This window comes from Vipera berus (assembly GCF_964194415.1).
Source record: "Vipera berus genome assembly, chromosome: 2".
Taxonomy (NCBI): domain Eukaryota; kingdom Metazoa; phylum Chordata; class Lepidosauria; order Squamata; family Viperidae; genus Vipera; species Vipera berus.
The window spans coordinates 170,512,926-170,532,392 of NC_138203.1; the positions used below are offsets into that span (position 1 = coordinate 170,512,926).

The 19,467-nt window shown below is 39.5% G+C and overlaps 2 protein-coding genes across 5 annotated transcripts in view; one reads left to right on the forward strand and one right to left on the reverse strand.

The window, feature by feature from the left end:
• The window catches only part of ACOX1 (acyl-CoA oxidase 1), a 41,773-nt gene extending 37,838 nt beyond the window's left edge, over positions 1-3,935 (reverse strand). For both annotated transcript variants that reach the window (XR_014025477.1, XM_081320408.1), the window contains exons 1-2: positions 3,763-3,935; positions 2,692-2,848 (exon numbers count right to left, since the gene is read on the reverse strand). Coding sequence is in view for 1 of the 2 variants with exons in the window: in XM_081320408.1 (XP_081176534.1) it covers positions 2,692-2,848; positions 3,763-3,871 (266 nt within the window). In the remaining variant the exon portion in view is untranslated. The remainder of the gene's footprint in view (positions 1-2,691; positions 2,849-3,762) is intronic.
• Positions 3,936-4,045: 110 nt separating this feature from the next.
• TEN1 (TEN1 subunit of CST complex) lies at positions 4,046-18,511 on the forward strand. Of its 3 annotated transcripts, none has more exons than XM_081316970.1 (4): positions 4,046-4,278; positions 5,812-5,928; positions 8,333-8,490; positions 17,746-18,511. In XM_081316970.1, the coding sequence occupies exons 2-4, from the start codon at positions 5,840-5,842 to the stop codon at positions 17,877-17,879; spliced, it is 381 nt and encodes a 126-aa protein (XP_081173096.1). In that variant the 5' UTR covers positions 4,046-4,278; positions 5,812-5,839; the 3' UTR covers positions 17,880-18,511. The 3 variants fall into 3 exon arrangements, with proteins under 3 accessions (XP_081173096.1, XP_081173095.1, XP_081173097.1); XM_081316969.1 differs by having other exon boundaries at positions 4,075-4,209; XM_081316971.1 differs by lacking the exon at positions 4,046-4,278 and adding an exon at positions 4,551-4,634.
• Positions 18,512-19,467: the final 956 nt, after the last annotated feature.

A 19,467-nucleotide genomic window follows, 5' to 3' on the forward strand; every position in this document is an offset into this window, starting at 1 on the left:
TAGAATTTAATATGTTTTTTTTTAGTTAGGTAGCATATTTTAGCTTAAGTATGTAAAGTTTAATACTCTCTGGGAAGTGGGGGGGAGGGGAGGGTAAGGGAGGGTAAGGGGAGGGGAGGGAGTTTATGTTATTATAAAATGTATTTAAAAACTTTTCAATAAAAATAAAAACATAAAAAGTGATATTAGTAACAGTATCTGTACTAAAAAAAATACTAACAAGATTGTTTGTAAAATAATTTTGTAAATTTATCCCATTTGCACATATTGCCCCCCCCCCACTTCTTGAATGTACATACAATCAACAGAGACGAAATATGGACTCAGCATGCATACAACTTGCAGTAAACTCAGCTAAAGTACAAGTAGTCCTCGACAGTTCATTTAGTGACCATTCAAAGTTTCACGGCCCTGAAAAAGGTGGCCACTTTTCACATTTAAAACCATTGCAGTATCCCCATGGTCACGTGAACAAAATTCAGACACTTGGCAAATGGTTCATATTTATGACGGCTGCAGTGTCCCAGGGTTAGGTGATCACTTTTTTTGCAACCTTCTGACAAGCAAAGTCAATGGGGAAGCCAGATTCACTTAACAACCGTGTTACTCAATTAATTGCACTAATTCACTTAACGACTATGGCAAGAAAGGTCATAAAATGGGGGCAAAACTCACTTAACAACTGTCTTGCTTAGCAACAGAAATTTTGGGCTTTGATTGTGGTCATAATTCGAGGAACACCTGTAAATTATTCCCAGAAAAAAATCCATATAGACTACTGTTATCTGGGGATAGATCTGTTCAGCCCAGCCAACACTGGGTAAGCCATAGAGGTAATCCCTAACTTATAATCATAAATGGGACCAGAATTTCTATTTCTAAGCAAGGTGCTTAAATGAGTCACACCAGATTTTATCATCTCTTTTTTGCCATGGTTAAGTGAATCACTGTGGTTGCTAAGTGAATCATGTGGTCGTTAAGCATATCTGGCTCCCCCCATTGACTTTTATTTTATTTTTTTAAAATTTTTATTACATTTATATCCTGCCCTTCTCCGAAGACTCAGGGCGGCTTACAAGCTTAGCAGTAGCCTTCATTCTATGTATATGCCTGCTTTTTAGGGCTTTCACACCACCCCCCAAGCGGCATTATTACAAAGTCAGCTTATTGCCCCCAACAATCTGGGTCCTCATTTTACCTACCTTGGAAGGATGGAAGGCTGAGTCAACCTTGAGCCTGGTGGGATGCGAACCTGCACTAATTGCAGGCAGCTGGTGTTACTTAAGGAGGCATTAGCCCACTGCTCCACCAAGGCTCTTTGCTTGTTGGAAATTGGCTGGCAAGATGACACTACCTCAGGCCTCTGCTACATTTGCAAATACAGGCCAATTGCCCAGCAGCCAAATTCTGATCATGTGACTAGAGAGTTATTGTCACAGTCGTAAGAGAGAAGATTGATTGTAAGTCTCTTTTTCAATGTCTTTGTAATTTAAAACAGTCACTAAACAAGTGGCTTTCAGTTGAGATTACCTATAGAGAAAATAGGGGATTATCAATATTTTTCTCTTTAAAGTCACTTTCCTCTTGTTCACTTCTGCAAGAGGAATCAGCATCTGCAATAAACCAGTACAAGCACTACAGAGAAGAATTAATTAATCCTGCCAGCTGGAAAATGGATCCCCCTCCTTCCACATCATGCCAGCATTCAAAGGCATTCATGCTTCCAGTAGTCATGTTTTAAGTAGCAGAACTTTATTTTCAACAGCATTTTCTGGTATACAGAAGTTTCCTGCCCCAAATTTATAGAGGGGAAAACTCACTACCTGTCTATCACATACATATAGTATGACTGCTGCAATTTCAGTGAAAGAAGTGCTTCACCCATTGAAAAATGTTTGTTCTTGAACATGGCTGAATGCAATGCAATGACTTTTTTCAAATAATTATTAAACCAAGGGTTCAAACATCAGCAGTTAGGGCTAAGTTCAGAACCGGATGAAAAGTTTCCAACATGATCTCTCCATTATCTCATTTCAGTGGTTACTTTTACTGGCTCTCTACCAGAGAGGAATGGAAAATCAACAAGCTTGAAGTAGCAAGACTATTTCAACATTGGAAGTTTTCTGTGATATCACATAAAGGGAAGCAAACAAAAACGAAAGAAAACAAGCTAGAAAACTGTTAATGTGAATGTATCATGTCCTTAGCTGACATAAGTACTTTAAGAGAAAACATTATCTTGCCTGGTTAAAATGCAACAATGTTCCTAGCCTTCATGAATGCTACAGTACATATATCTAGTTCCCACTGTTACAATAAAGGGAACTGAGATTGCATAGGCTGTCCAGAAAACTATGTTTAGGGAAGCTTTGCTAATTGAAGACTTTTTTTAAAATCCCATTTATATCCCACCCTTCTCCGAAGACTCAGGGCGGCTTACAATCTAAAGCACAAATCAATGTGCTTAGCAATAGCCTTCATTCTATGTATATGCCTGCTTATTAGGGCTTTTGCCCCCCCCCCCAGCGGCATTATTACAAAGTCAGCTTATTGCCCCCAACAATCTGGGTCCTTCTAGTGAGTATATTTAAAAGTCCCATGTAGGGGTCTTTTGAAATTAAGCATGACCATCCCTTGGTTTTATAGGACGAATATTAAGCCTTTTATGTACCCAATAATGAACACAAGTACCTTTTAAACCAGTAGATCTCCTCAGGGTCTGCAATCCCCAATTCTCTCAATTTCATCACCATAAAAGCACTCTTTTTGATAGCTACTTCATAGCGTTGGCTGCGAGAGAGGAAATTTACATCTTCATGGTTGAAGCTTTCCTTTTCAACAATAGCTTCTATGGGAAGAAGAAATATTTATTGTTATTTTCAAAAAGATATATCCTGCTAAATAAGAGGATATTTCTTATTTAAACAAATCTGTTAGAAATACATTTTAATATTCTTAGCTGCAGTTATCATTCTGGTAACCACTTTTATAATTTAATCCAGATCATAATTAACATAAAGCTGTATTCACAAAATCTACAAAAGCACAACTAGTACAAATGAGTAACTTTCCTATCTGTAGAGGGGGAAATGAAGATTGCCATAGAAAAAAAATGCCTATGCTTTTATTTGGTGAGGATTTCAAGCATGTCACTGTTTCTCATATTTAAGATGATACAGATCGATTAATTGAGTACAAAAAAGGAAAGTCTGACAGCAGGATATAGCAACTACTTTATTCTTAAAAGCCATCTCTTCTCACAGCATCTTTCAGCTGTGGAATTCCCTGTGCTATGTTAATCCCTTTAGCTTTCCTATTTTAAAAAAACTTGGTACTGCTTAGGGAAGATTTATGGTTGAAATCTGATATCACCATGAGTGTGGAGTGAAGCCTAAAGCCAAACATCTACTTGCGTCCTAGTTAGATTAATCCTAAATTTAAGGCATTAAATAGGCATCAAGTAAATAGAGGCTTTAGGCATACCAACACATCTTGTGTAACTTTTTTTTTCTTTTTGCTACCTGGGTGGGAATGCCTCTTTCTAAAATGCCCTCCCGAGACACCGCTTGCGAGCGCCATCCCAAAATTGGGGGAAAAGAAGGCGTTCCCCCCCTTTCAAGGCGATGTTTGTCCAGATGCAAACGTACACTTTTTAATGGATAACAGGACGGTAAAGTACTCGAAGGGCAACGAGCCGCATTTGCAGCTGCCGCCTCTACAAGGGCTGCGGCTGTCTCCGCATCCCAACCCGCCCGCTCTCACCGATTTTCTTGCGGCGCAGGGTCCGCTCGGCATCCCCGTCCAAGAGGTTGGTTAGCAGCTCCGTCTTGAAAGAAGCCGCCTCTCGCTCCTTCCGCAGATCCGCGTTCATCTTCACGGCCGCGGCTCCTCCGCTGCCAGCCCAGGACACAACCGCCGGCTGACTCCGCTCCAGGCGAAAGGTAGCCTAGCCCCGCCCCGCCGCCGCCCCGCCCCGCCCCGTGACGACTCGGAAGCCCAATAGGAGACCGCTTAGCAATCCGCGTGACTCGACGGAGGCTTTCCTCTTGCATGCGGCGCTTCCAGTAGGGAGGCGTCGGGTCGAGCCGGGAGGTTTTTCCATTGCTAGGAGGAAACTGGGGTGGCGCGGGGTTGGGTGGGGAGGGGGTAAGAAGCCATTGGTTTTATGCAAATATTTCATTTGCACCATCGACGTTCAATTTCCTAGAGGTATGCATCCGGGCGTCCTTGTGAAACCAGGGCATTGGTTGCTGGATTTGCACGTTGTTTTCAGTCCAGGTATCTGTTGGCGTACAATCTGAGCTATTCAGGATTGCCACCCGAAAGTTTCGCTTGGTGCGCGCATCACGTTGTGTACCTGCTGGTTATCCAGTTTTGGTCACCACGAGGTAAAAAAAGATGTCGAGACTCTAGAACAGGGGTAGGCAACCTCGGCTCTTTTATGACTCATGGACTTCAACTCCCAGAATTCCTGAGCCAGCCAAGCTGGCTCAGGAATTCTGGGAGTTGAAGTCCATGAGTCATAAAAGAGCCGAGGTTGCCTACCTGTGCTCTAGAAAGAGTACAGAGAAGAGCAACAGAGATGATTGGGGGACTGGAGGCTAAAACGTATAGGGAACGGTTGCTGGAATTGGGTATGTGTAGTTTAATGAAGAGAAGGGTGAGGGGTGACATGATAGTAGTGTTCCAATACCTCAAGGGCTGCCACAAAGAAGAGGGAGTCAAGCTATTCTCCAAAGCACCTGAAAGCAGGACAAGAAGCAACGGATGGAAACTAGTCAAGTAAAGAAGCAACCTAGAACTAAGAAGAAACTTCCTGACAGTTAGAACAATTAACCAGTGGAACAACCTGCCTCCAGAAGTGGTGAATGCTCCAACACTGGAAGTTTTTAAGAAGAGACTGGCCAGCCATTTGTCTGAAATGGTATAGGGTTTCCAGCCTTAGCAGGGGGTTGGACTAGATGACCTCCAAGGTCCCTTCCAACATCATCATCATCATCATCATCATCATCATCATCATCATCATCATCATCATCATTATTATTATTATTATTATTATTATTATTATTATTATTATTATTATTATTATTTACAGAAAAATATCTGTGGGAAGAGTATTTGTAACTTTCCAGATTGTAAACAAAAGATTAACTCGGGGGAACTAAAGTTAAACTTCCCGGCCGCTGGTATGCGTTTGTTTACTTAGTTATTTATTTGTATCCTGCCTTTATTATTTTTACAAATAACTCAAAGGAGGTGAACGTATCTAACACAGCTTCCTATTTTCCCCACAGCAACAACCCTGTGACTTGGGTTGGGCTGAGAGAGTGACTGAACCAAAGTCACCCAGCTGGCTTTCATGGCTAAGGCTGGACTCGAACTCTTGGTTTCCTGTTTTCTAGCCTGGTGCCTTAACTATTAGACCAAACTGGTTCTTAAAGTTAAGAGTACAATTAGGTTTCAGGCTGGCTATTGTTAGAATTTATGGCATATCAAGCAGGATTCTCTTTTCTTAGCCAGCCAGACTTGGAAAAGGAAAAGCCGAGGAGAACAAGAAAACGGAATCGGGGGAAATCAAAAAGTAATGGAATCCAGTAGCCCCAGAAAAGTAGCAGAAAGTCCATAATGGTTGATTAGGGTTATTAAATTATAGTTTGTGATTAAACTGATATTTTAGTAAAGGGGATGCTTAGCTGTCTAGCATAATGGAACGGAAAGGTGCTTTACAGCAGGATAAATATTCAGAGCAGAAAAATATTTGAGATCTCTGAAAATAGAAAGTTCTTTAATCTTAATCTTGTTTGACAATAGGATCTGCTTTTGCAAGCCATTCTACACAATGCTTCCAGATGCTGGAACATATCACTTTCCTTGGGAAATAAACTCTACTTCAGTACCAGAAGGGAAAGCCTTGAGAACATATGGCAGGTCAGTGTGTAGGTCTATTTTTTTTTAATTTGATCATCTGTTTTTCTTTAATTTGATCAATACAGTATCTGCTTATATACTCCATAATTGCGACATCTGATTGTGCTCTCTGTAATTACTATCTGAGACAATGTCATTGATCTGATTTCCTGCCATCATTGGGAAATGGTTGGTTTTTTCCTTTCAATTAATAGATAACTTGTGGTTGTTGTTGTTGTTAGTTGCGAAGTCGTGTCCGACCCATCGCGACCCTATGGACAATGTTCCTCCAGGCTTTCCTGTCCTCTACCATCTTCTCTACTTGTGGTAGAGAGTCCAAATCAAAGATGATTGGATATCCAGTCTGCTCTGCTCAGAAGGCTCTCATTGTTCAACCTTGAGGTGTCTAGATACTCCAGGCCACAGAGGGTGCACATGAATTGCTTAACTTCCTCCCAGCCATCCATACATTCCAATTATTCCTAATTTCTGTTGTCTGGCTGCGAGCGAAAAGTGAGAGCAAATCAGCCTTGACACTGGCATTGTGTACAAGAACATCTGTACAAAATATGGGTCAGACCCTCATAAGTCTAGATGGGAGATCCCACAAAAAGTTGCAGAGAATAAGAAAGATAAGATCCTATGGGACTTCCAGGTTTAGACAGGCAGGCAGGTACTGGCCAATCATCCAGACATTGTAGAGGAAGGACCAGAAGACAGCAGTGGTGTTAGACATAGAAGTGCCAAGGGTCAGCAACATCAGGAAGAAAGAGTTTGAGAAACTGGAGAAGTGCCAGGGCCTGAAGGAGGAACTGAAAAATAAAGTGGTCCCAGTGGTGGGAGTAGTCAGAATTGTGAGTACTCCAGAAGATCCCAGGAATGACATTAGAACTCTCTGTCCAGAAAAGTGCAGTGCTGCAAACAGCTAGGACATTGCCCAGAACCCCCAAACTCCTGAGATTGAGGAAGATGGATACCACCCATAAGCGTGAGAAGGGAATTTTTACATTTTAGCAGACTGTGTTTGTGTGTGTGTGTGTGTGTGTGTGTGCGTGCGTGCATGGGTGTGTGTATGCCTTAGTGTTGTTGGGCTAATATTGTGGAGTTATCAGTATGTTAGGTGTTGATAAATTAGAAAAAAATAGATTCTCTTATCTTAAACAATTGAAGAGTTGACTCTTCCTTTTCTGAATAGGGATTTGAAAGGAAAGAAATAAAGACCATTTAAAAGAATGGCATTCTTTGTAATGGCCAAAACATTAGACCGGTATTTTCTTTAACATAGGTTAATGACTATACTGTACTTAGCTGGGTTTGTAGTTTACACTGAGGTATAATGTGGCTGTTCTGTTCCCCCCTCCCGGAGCACAGACAGACAAGCAGGCACGACTGGCAAGAGTTAATGCTACAGGCTTTAATGAATTGCCTACTGATAAGGTCTTAGCAGCAACATAAGCTGGTTACCTCAAACCTCAACTGAAATGAGATAACGTCCAAGCAAAGAGTTCATTAGCAGATGTTCAGAAGCGTTGCCAAGAATGCAGACCAAGGTTTCAAACAAGAAGCAGAGTTCCCAAAGACGTGACCCGAAGTTGTTGAAACTATTGTTTGTCACAAAGTTCTGAGCGCAGCCACACCCCCTATATACCTTATGGGGTGTGGCTCAATGGGTGTGGCTCAATGACTCAGCTACTCCCTGAACCCTCCTTCCCAACCTACATTGCTGCAGACGCTTGGCCCTGCGTCTTTCTCGAGGGTCTAGCCATGACTCATCTTCGCTAGACTGCTGCAGCTGTTCAAGCACCGGTTGCTCCTCTCGGCCTCCTGATGGAGATGGAGGCCTTGCCAGAGAGGAGGGCCCCAGAGAGAGAGGCCTTGCCAGTTCCTCCCCATCATCCTCAGAGTCCTCATCCTCGGTTAAGACAGGCGCGGGGGTCGGGGCCACAACAGTGGCATGATTCAATTTTATTTAGCACATGGTACGGATTTAGCTTAGAGATTTAATTCTAGTCAGTGTTATTGCAATGTTATTGGCATATGGTGTGCTAAGGTCCATGGGGTTGCGAAGAGTCGGACACAACGTAGCGACAACAACAGCAAAAAATGTTATTGCATTTGGACTGCATTCCCTTTCAAATTTAGACCAATAACTTGTCTTCAGTTTAGACCGATAACTTGCATATAAACGTTTTTCCAAATATTATGTAGGTTGTTTTACATATTTTATTTCTGTCATACATTGTTTGAACTTTCTGTTTGTCTTACTGTAATAAAAAATGGCTAAAACATCTTTTTAACTACTATATTATTTGTTATGAATTAATATTTCTGCCCCCAACTCCATAATATGTACATGATATTATCAGTATTCTGGAAATGAATATGTGTATCTTAATTATTATCAATATCTGAAACTTTCTTTCAGACTTCACTCTTATGATATGGCCATTTCCCAAGCCATCTTAACAGCTCAGCATGCATCTGATCAGCACTGTATTCAAGTTTGCACAAAGTTTGTAGAACCCTTTCAGGCTCATCTTGGGTCTTTGTATATTGTTCTGGGGGAAACTGAATTCAAGGACGGTAAGGATATCTGATTTTTTAATTCTATGGGACCAAAAGGTCTCCAAATAAATATGAACAAATAGAACCATTCTTAAGGTTTCAGAGAGCAAAAAATAAGCCAATTTATACTTAAGGTAAAGGTAAAGGTTGCCCCGCACATGCGTGCTAGTAGTTTCCAACTCTAGGGGCCGGTGCTCATCTCCGTTTCAAAGCCGAAGAGCCAGCGCTTGTCCAAGGACGTCTCCGTGGTCATGTGGCCGGCATGACTAGACACCAAAGGCGCATGGAACACTGTTACCTTCCCACCGTAGTGGTCCCTATTTTTCTACTTGCATTTTTACATGCTTTCGAACTGCTAGGTTGGCAGAAGCTGGGACGAGTAACAGGCGCTCACTTTGCTACGCGGCACTCAGGATTCGACCCGCCAAACTGCCGACCATCTGATCAACAAGCTCAGTGTCCTAACCCACTGAGCCACCGCGTCCCTAATTTATACTTAAGGGTAGCTAAACATAAAGGATGCTACTGTGATAGGTTCTTTATAATAGGGAAAAAAGATGCAGATTCTGGGTCTGCCATTGTAGCAGAGGCCCTACCCCAGCCAGAGATAATGTTGAGATAATCCCAGAATTACTAGGCTATTAAGTTTCTCAGTCTTACTGTGGTTGTATCAGTCTGTTTCTCCCTATCCAGAGAAATGAGATTGAGGGCATCCCATACTGGAGTGCCCAAGGACTGGACTTCTTCATAATTGCCAATTAGAATCCCTGGCTTAGGAAGGAGTAGAACTACCATAGCACAATGCCCTCCATTCCCAAAACTTGCAGGTAATCCAGAATAATACTGTTTTGGGAATGGAGGGCATTGTGCTATGGTAGTTCTACTCCTTCCTAAGCCAGGGATTCTAAGAGAAGAACCATTAGTGCAACAGTTAATGTCGGAGTTCCTACTAAGACATCTTTTCTTTATTCACAAAAGGGTGCTGGTAGGGAAATACTGAGGTAGGAATAGATAGCTACCTTGGAAAGCTCAGGAGATTTTAAAAAGATTGGGCTAAACAAAGCTGGGCTTCATCACACTATCATCTGCCCAGAAACATGAGCAACAAAGATTTCAATATTTTTCTGTGAAATTGGAAGGTTGCAGTAGCACCAAATACTTTAGAGGAGAATTGTTGAGTAGCAGAGTTCTGCTTCTGAGGTCTCAGGGGCAAGGTATATCTTCATATGTTCATGGTTGAGTAGCAAAGTTCTTCTGAGCCTCGGGCAGGGCACATCTTCATATATTAATAGTGGAAGCGTATTCATGATTACAATACTTTCAACTCACACAGATTGTATCTGCCAGGTATGTCCTGCCTTGTTCTGCTGGTGAGATATTGATGTTGATCTGAATAATTCCCCTTTCTTCCTGGGGGATTGTATGATTACGTTTAACAGTGTGACTTTCAATAGACAATGTTTAGGCAAAGCACCTGAATTTTTCCTTTATTTCCCCTACTTCAGGGGTAGGCAACCTCGGCTCTTTTATGACTCATGGACTTCAACTCCCAGTCCATGAGTCATAAAATTGCCGAGGTTGCCTACCCCTGCCCTACTTGCTTATTTCTGTTCTGATTGGGATTTGAGACCTTTCTTTTGTAGACCTGTTTTAAAAACTCAGGTGGGAGAATCAGAGGGAAATATGGAAAGAAAAAGATGGGAAAGGTTAAAATATTTTGCCTGTCCTGCAAAGGGCTTCTTCCATGCCACTTTCTTCTTTATACAGTAATTTTATTAAAATGTGATAATAAAAACTAATAAAACTAAAGAAGGAGAAAAAATAGAAAGAAAAGAAAGAAAAATAAAAAAATATACAAAGGAAGTTTAATACCTCTTAAAATATAACAAATTATATTTGTCCAAATTAAAGTATTTTGCTTCATTCTGTATTTGTAAGTTAAGTATCAATGTTCTTTAATTATAATATTTAGTTCTTTCTAATTCACTCTAATGTCCTACTTCCAAATCCCATTCTATCATTTTTTTTAAAAAAAAGAATTCAAAACAAAAGCATTTTTCCACAAGGAAAAAGAAATTTCAAAAGATCTTGTTTTAAATTTCTCTAGGCCCTTAGTTTGTTTGTAACTTTTTAAAATCAAAGTTCTACTCACCCTTTATTTATTAAAAAAACCACCACTTTCGGTGCTTAAACTTGTATTTAAAACTTCTTCCATAAACGGACTTCCGTTGGCGGCGCGGCGCCGAAGACAGCCTTCCCGGGCTGCCCGCGGCTCAGCTGTTTGTTTTTTCGCCCGAAACAGCGCCGATCAGCTGTTCGGGCGAAATTGAAGCCCCCTCCTCGGGAGAAGAGGAGGGGGTGAGGTCTCAGGTAGGGGTAGAGTTCTCCGGGGCCGCCTGAGCGTGGAGCTTGGGCGGCTGAAGGATTGAACTCCCCCGAAGCCTGGGTTGCTCCCAGCTGGCCGGCGTCTCTGCTCCGAACTTCTTGGAGCAGAGCCAGGCGTCTGCGAACCATCCCTGCCTGAGGAAAGAACTATGATTTAAAGGAGCAGGCAGAGCGGTGCAAGAGGGAAAGGTGAAGAGGATTATTTTACTATACTTTCTAGCTTTTTGGACTTTTTAAACTTTAAGTGAAAGTGCGTCATAATTGAGGATTAAAAGATGGCGGCGAAACCTCCCCCTAAAACTCTTCGGAGCGGTGGATCTTCGCCGGTGCAACAATCATCACTACAGGCGTTGCACCCTTCTGAAGTGCTGACACCGAAGGATTTACGAGATGCTCTGGATAAACTTTTGGAATCAATCAATCAATCAATCGGTGATAAATTTGCACAGATGGAGGAGAAATTGGAGAAATTGGAGGAGAGAATGGAAGAGAGGATGGAACAGAAGTACAGCGTGATGAAGGTAGACATTTTGTCTTCAGTGCATAAAGTGGCGGGATGTGTGGAAGAATTAGATGAAAAAATGGATGATCTGGCTCAAAGGAACGCTATATTAGAAGTAAAAGCACGGGAGAATGAAAATGCAAGAGACAAAATGGAAAGGGAGTTAAGCCTAGCCCAATATTACCAGATGCAGTTTGCTGTTAGAATCAGAGGGTTAAAAGAGAACATTAAAGAAGATTTAAAGCAGTTGATTTCTGAGGCTCTTGAAGCGGTATTAAACCAGCCAGCATCTGAAATAAGAGCAGCTATGGATAAAGTGTTTCGGGTGAATTCATGGATTGCCAGACAGAGAAAATTGCCTAGAGATGTGGTGGTTTATTTTGCAAAAAGAGAGATTAGAGATCAAGTTATACAAGCTGCCTATGATGCTAAAGTGGTGATTGCTGAACAAGAAGTCTTGGTTTTAAAAGAAATTCCTCCAAGGATTTTAAGGGGAAGGAAGGACTATACATTTCTCGTGCATGAGCTTAAGCAAAGAGATATAAGGTTCAGATGGGAGATTCCAGATGGGCTGATGGTGATGCATGAAGGTAAAAGGTATCGGCTGATTACTGTGAAGCAAGCGCGTGATTTCTACAATAACGTCTTAAAAGCAATCCCATCAACACTTCTGGAAGCTGGAAAGGGATCGGGAGAAGGAGAACATCAAGAGGATGAAACAGAGGAAAGTGGCCCTGGAGTAGATCAAGATACAACTTCTTTGGATGATCCTAGAGAGCAAAGAGTAACGCGTGCTGCTTTAAAACGAGCAAAGAAAATAAAAGAACAAGATCAGCAAAAGTCTTCAGATTTTTCACAACGTACGCAAGCTGTGGGAGGAGCACGGCCTAAAGAAAGTAGCCCTATCAAAGCTGTGCTCCAAGAGCTTTGGGAGGATATGCATGGCAACTAAATTTCTAACCTGGAATGTTAATGGACTAAATTCACCGCAGAAGAGGAAGAAAGTTTTTCAATATTTAAAACAATTTAAGATAGATGTTATATGTTTGCAAGAAACGCATATTAGAGTTTTGGATCAAAAGCATTTATTGAACTCGAGACTGGGTACGCAATTTGTTGCCTCTGCAGAGAATAAGAAAAATGGAGTGGTTGTTTATGTTAAAAGTGCCTTAACAGCAGACTTAATTGAAGTAGATAAGCATGGAAGATATGTTATGATTGAGCTGTTGTTAGAAGGCAAAAAGACGCTTCTAGTTGGATTATATGCACCTAACCAACAACAAGCTGATTTTTTTAGCTTACTCCACACAAAGCTTACCCAGTTGGATTATAAATCTTTTATCCTTATGGGAGACTGGAATGGTGTCTTGGATGTACAGTTGGACAAGGCTGGAGCTTTTAAGCGCATTCCAAGTCATGCTAGATTGCCTAAATCTTTTTTTGAAATGAAGGATGACCTGGAATTGAGAGATATTTGGCGTGAGAGGCATTTGCAGGAGAAGGATTATACTTTTTATTCTGATAGACACCAATCTTTTTCGAGGATTGATTTTATTTTGTTGACTAATGATTTTTTTTTGAGAACTAAAAAGGTGAAGATTTGTGCAAGAACTATTTCTGACCACAGTCCAGTTTGGTTGGAGATTGATAAGGAGAAAAGAGACAGGCGCTCATGGCGTGTAAATGAGAATTTGTTTAGAAATCAGAGAAATGTGGAAGAATGCAAACAGCGGATGAAGGATTTTTTTGAGATTAATATGAATAAGGGTACCTCTATGGATATGGTTTGGGATGCTAGCAAGGCCTATATGAGAGGGGTGTTGATATATATGAATAATAGACATAGACGTGCAGTGGAAACTAGAAGGAAAGAACTGGAGAATGAAATAAAGGAAAAAGAAAAGGCTTTGCTTCTGAATCCAGAGGATGTGAAGGTCAAGGAGGCTATTAGACTGCTAAGAGGACAATTTGATAAATTAATGGCAGATCAAGTGGCAACCAATCTGCGGTTTGCTAAGCACAATACTTTTTGCAACGCTAATAAGCCAGGCAGATGGTTAGCTTATAGACTGAGGAAAAAACAAAGGGCCTCCAATATAGATAAGATTGAGTATAAAGGAAGGGTTGTGTTTCAACAGAATCTTGTTAAGGATGCTTTTGTGGATTTTTATTCGAAATTATATACTAAAGAGGAAATTAATGTAAAAGATATTGACATATATTTGGAGAATGCTAGCATCCCAGTTCTTACGCAAGTACAAAAAGAGGGGATTAATCAATTGATTACAGAAGAAGAAATTCTTACAGCAATTAAGGAATTGAAGTTGGATAAAGCGCCAGGTACGGATGGCTTGATTGCAGCCTATTATAAAAATTTACAATTTGAGATGATAAAGCCGTTAAAGGAACTGTTTCAGACAATTCAGAGGGGGGGAAAGGTGCCACCGTCTTGGAGAACAGCTTTTATCTCTTTGATTCCGAAGGAAGACCAGGATGCTACTCAAGTTAAAAATTACAGACCGATATCGCTTTTGAACACAGATTATAAGATATTTGCTAAGGTTTTGGCTAATAGACTGATGAGGGTTCTGCAACAGGTGATTCATGGGGATCAAACGGGGTTTATTAGTGGTAGGCAAATGAAAAATAATGTGAGACATATAGTTGATGTTTTAGAGTTTTTGGAAAGGCACAACCAGATCTCTGCAGCGCTAATTTTTTTAGATGCTGAAAAGGCCTTTGATCAATTGAATTGGCAATTTTTGTTGAAAGTTTTAGATAAAATGGATTTTGGGGAAAATTTCTTACAGCCGATTAGGGCATTATATCAAAAACAAACTGCCCGAATCATAGTTAACAATAGCCTGACAGCAGCATGTAACATTGAGAAGGGCACAAGGCAGGGGTGTCCGTTATCGCCCTTGTTATTTGTGTTAACATTAGAGATATTATTGGTTAAGATTCGGAGTTCGGGAAAAATTAAGGGGATACAAGTTGGGGATCAGGACTATAGATTGAGAGCATTTGCAGATGATCTGGTTGTTACAGTGACCCAGCCAGAGAACTCTGTTGTGGACCTGATGGAGATAATAACACAATATGGGAAGGTTTCTGGATTTAAGGTAAATACACAGAAAACTAAAATTTTGGCTAAAAATATGACAGTTTCACAGAAGGCTCTCTTAGAAGGATTAACTGGATTTGAGATTGTTAAGAGGGTTAAGTATTTGGGGGTGATTTTGTCGCCCTCTAATACAAAGTTATATAAAAATAATTATGAAAAACTATGGGGGAAAATTCAAAAAGAATTGGAGAGTTGGCAAAAATTGCAATTGTCTTTGTTGGGACGGATTGCAGCAGTGAAAATGAATGTCCTGCCCAAATTTTTATTTTTGTTTCAAATGATACCGATCCTTAAGAAAGATTCTAATTTGGAGGAATGGCAGCGTGGTATCAATAAATTTGTGTGGGCAGGGAAAAAACCACGAGTTAAACTTAAGATTATGCAGGATACTCGTGAGAGAGGTGGTCTTAAACTGCCTAATTTTAAATTATACTATGAAGCTGCTGCATTAGCAGGAATAAGTGATTGGATTAATTTGACGCAAGGGAGGTTATTAAATCTTGAGGGCCATGACTTGTGGTTTGGCTGGCATGCATATTTGTTGTATGATAAGAAGGTAGACAATGTGTTTAGGGTGCATATTTTAAGACAGGCATTGCTGAGAGTTTGGAAGAAGTATAGATATAAGTTGAGTTGCAAGATACCATTGTGGGCAATTCCAAAACACGCAATAGAAAATATTCATGCTGGCTTCAAACATGATGTGACTACGTACAAGGAGATTCTAACTTTGGAAAGAAATGTTTGGTGTTTGAAATCATATAGCCTCTTGCGAGAAGAGAAGGTTGTTCAAAACTGGTTTCAATATATTCAGCTACGGGCCAGGTGGAAAGAAGACCAGAAAAATGGTTTTACAATGACTGATGAAAATTTGATAAAACAAGTTAGAAATCAGGGATCAGCACATATCAAACGGATATATCTTGCATTGATAGAGATTGATTCAGAGACAGAGCTTGTTAAGGATTGTATGATAAAATGGGCCCAAAACATCCAAGAAGTTATCACAATGGACATGTGGGAAAAGATTTGGGTGAGGAACGTAAAATTTACTCAAGCTCAAAATCTAAGAGAGAACTTTTACAAAATGTTTTATAGATGGCATTTAGATCCTAAAAAGCTTGCAAGTATGTATCCGAATTACCAGCCTAAATGTTGGAGGTGTGGTGATGAAGATGCAACATATTTTCACATATGGTGGACATGTAAGAAGGTCAAGGCTTTTTGGATAAAAGTCTGGTGGAATATCCAGAAGATTTTTAAACAGAGGATAAAGTTTTGTCCGCAACTTTTTTTGTTGGGAATAATTGCAGACGCTACAGTTGTGGACACTAAGTTGATGTTGAACCTAATTACGGCAGCAAGACTTTTGATAGGCCAATATTGGAAGAAAGAGGAATTGCCGACCATAGAAGAGTGGACTTTAAAGGTTTCCGACCTGGCAGAGATGGCGAAGATTTCGGCCTATTTGAAAGATCATTCGCAAGAACGCTATATTATAGAATGGAGAAAATGGATTGAGTTTATCCAGAACAAGTATAGGGTTAAGAAGTTTTATGTAGCATTCGAATAAGTCTTCTTTCGTTTTTTTTTCTTTTTTCTTTTAGTTTTTTATATATAGTTAATATTGTTAAGGTGTGTCTTATCCTATATAAGCTAGAGAGTAATGGATTTTAGATTTTATAGTGGGTAGTATATGGTTGTTTATGATTGCCTTTTTATAGATATATACCTTGTATTTAGCTCTGGGAAGTCGGGGGGGGGGAGGGGGGATGGAGGGAGGAGAGGAGGGAGGGAGGTTGGGGGGAGGTAGGGGGGGGAGTAGGGAGGGGGAAGGTGGGTTTTTTAAAGGAAAATTGTATTTTAAAACTTTTCAATAAAAACTTCTTCCATAAATGATTGATGGAAACTCACCCAATGCATTCAGAGTTGTCAATCCAAAGCAGTTGACAAGCAATTTCTGAAAGTGATTAGAAAAAGAAATATGCGAAACAGTATCCTTTGGAAAGTTCCAAGTGTGATTTGAAGAAGATGGCTATTCTCTATTCTTTCAAGGCATTAAACCTGCTGGAAACTGCTGTCTTGCAGTCCCCTCAAGACAAGCAAATGTCTTGAGCGCTTGTGGGTGATTTTCTTGTTTGGAGAGGAATTATCAAAGAGCAGGTCTACTTGCCAGCTCTTCATTTTACTGAGATTATCAGCTCTACTTTTCATGGAGCTCTCTTTGGTCCACCATTTCTTCCCTGGAAGTCCAGCACCACTATTCAATGTAAAAGCAGCAGGTATACAATTTGGTTAATGGCATATTAGGAAGTTCTTTTGAATGCTGGAAAAATATAATATCTATGCTACAGATGGGCTGGCCAATAAATTTTATAAATAAATAATAAGTTTTCAAAAATGAACAGTGCCTTTCTACTTGCTATACATAGCCTCATATTATGTCAGTTGTTATTGAAGAGCTTAATTTGGAGGATTAAAAAAAAAGAAGAAAAGTCACTGCTTTTCACATATCTTGTGACACTGAATGTCTGCTCAAAGGTCAAATGAGAAATATCCCGTATGAGTATAAAACTGATTTATTGTAACTTGGAACAAGTAGTACAGGCATATTTGTCATTTTCGGTTCTGATTGTGTACATATTCTAGTTGGGTGAGGCTTTCCACTATATGCACATTGTTGGTTAAGTTTCTTCTATGAACTCCATGAATATTTGCATGGATGCAGAAAGAATTGCATATATTGCTTTGAATATAGTTTCCCAAAGAGGAGAAAAGAACAGAGAAAACAGAATGACTGATGTATATGGCATAGGTTTAGATCTCTTTGGATCTACTCTCCACTTTAAAAGTTTATTCCTCACTGTTTATGCACTCTGAAATCACTGTCACCTGCACTTTGCAAAATAGCAGTTGTTAGGCCCCCTTTGAAGACTTGTCTCATCATCTAGGTCTTGTACATATGAATTTTCTCTCCCACCACCTTTTTTTAACCACCTATTGCTTTCAATTAATTGGGTCTAATTGTGTATTTTTCATTTGGTAAACCACTTAGAGATGGTTTTTAAGAAGAAGCTGTATAAAATATATATTACAAAATAAAGTGCTTTGTATACTAAAGTAATAAAGAGTGGGACTGCCACATTGTATGATTTGGGGGAACATTTTGTTTTAATTGCATTATCAACTATGGAATTTTTTTAAAGAGATCCTTTAATTCAAAAAGTGGTGATTTATTTACTTATTCATTTTTCTATTGCAGGTGAAATGATTCTAAAGGCTCGTGTATTTACATGTGTGGAAGGAATAAATCTTCAATTGTTGGAAAAAGCCATAGAGGAACAGAGAAAATATTTTCAGGAGAGAAGGAAAGATCAGGAAGGAAGCATATGCTAGTACTATGCTCCAGGCAGAATTTATTTTTGAGCAGAAAATTTGCTGTTCTATATATTCTTGCCTTTACTCCTGGTTTTGTTGGAGATTATATTGCTTTGTGAATACTTACTTAAAATTGGTTTGATACAAAGTTTTAGACTCTGAGGATGCAGATTATATCTAGTGTTCCAGAAGTGATCTCTGTATTAGACTGTGAATCTTATACATAACTCTATTTAGAAACCTATACAAACAATACAGCATGGAAAGGACTAATAGAAATCTTTATTTTGGAAGATGATTTTTGGAAATTACAAAACCTTGATTCTTCAGCTTGTCTGAAAGCAAAGAATTTTCTTAATATGCCAAAGATTCCAACAGTTGGTGGCTTGTGAGGGAAATGGCTTTTACTTCTAATTTTGTTGATAGAAATAAGTGTTTTTGCAGGCTTGGAATGCCCCCCTTTTCCATTTCCCTTTGTAACAATACAACTTCCTTGCTTTCCTGAAGTTATTGAACACCTTAATCTTCCATTGTACAAATTTCAGAATACTGTATATCACAACTGTGAAATAAAGGCTATCGAATAAAATGCCTGATGAATATCTATCTGTCTGTCTGTCTGGATTTGAAAAATTTCTGCAGAACCAACCTCCCCCCTTATCAATTCCATGTAAGTCTGTTTTAAAGAGCAGCTTAATTTCAGCCTGAAATAAAACTTAAAATGCTGATTCTAGAAAGTAATAAAAGGAACTTTTTCTTTAGTCTTCAATTTGTATTATAGATTCCCCTGTAAGATCTGTCTTGTTGCCTGGGTTTATATTTATGTCATACTGTAGATGTGATCATTAGGCTTTAGGTAGCTGCTATCAATGTGCTAATGGCATCTACTTTAACATTTTCATGAGGATCAGATGAAACTGTACAGTATGTGTTTGCAGGTAGAAAAACAGGTTGAATAAAATCCAATTTGTTGGTCAGAAATGATGCCTGGATTTTGAATCAGTGATATGGGTCCTTTATATGAGCTGGACATTGATCATGAGAAAGCAGACTCATAGTGTGAAGGGTCTCGTTTCTATTGAATACGTTTCCACAGCTGTAGCTGAATTTTCCAACTATGTTTATATCTGGATAGAGTTAACTTGTCCATAATAACTCATGCTCTAATGAACTCCAAGGTAGAGTTTTTAAATGTATGCTTTATGAGAGTGCCCTTGAGAATGACTAGGGGGTTGGTTTGATAAGACAAGACTTCATAATATCAGATGTTGTTAGAAGCAGCACTGCTTGCCTCTTGGCTAAATACACAAGTCCTAAATGTCTCACTATCTAGTTACCTATCACATAGGATAGTTAAAAGAATCATTACTCAAAATCTACATCTTATTGTTAATAATATATTGTTGAAATGCATAGTTTAACAACAATTAAGAAATTAACCAATTAGTATCTGGTCTGGCAGATTTACCACACAAAGGCTTTTTCCTATTTATTTTTTTTATCTTGAAGCTACCTTATATTGTTAACGTTGTGTGTAGACTTACTTTTCTGTTAACTAGTTTGATGTAATTAAATAAATCATGAAAAAGTTATAACAGTTAACTTT

Bases quoted from the DNA above. Each gene is read 5' to 3' on its own strand.
- TEN1 (XM_081316970.1), top strand. From the start codon at position 5,840: ATGCTTCCAGATGCTGGAACATATCACTTTCCTTGGGAAATAAACTCT. The intron at 5,929-8,332 runs GTCAGTGTGTAG...ACTTTCTTTCAG, and splicing joins GCCTTGAGAACATATGGCAG to ACTTCACTCTTATGATATGG. The intron at 8,491-17,745 runs GTAAGGATATCT...TTTCTATTGCAG, and splicing joins GGAAACTGAATTCAAGGACG to GTGAAATGATTCTAAAGGCT.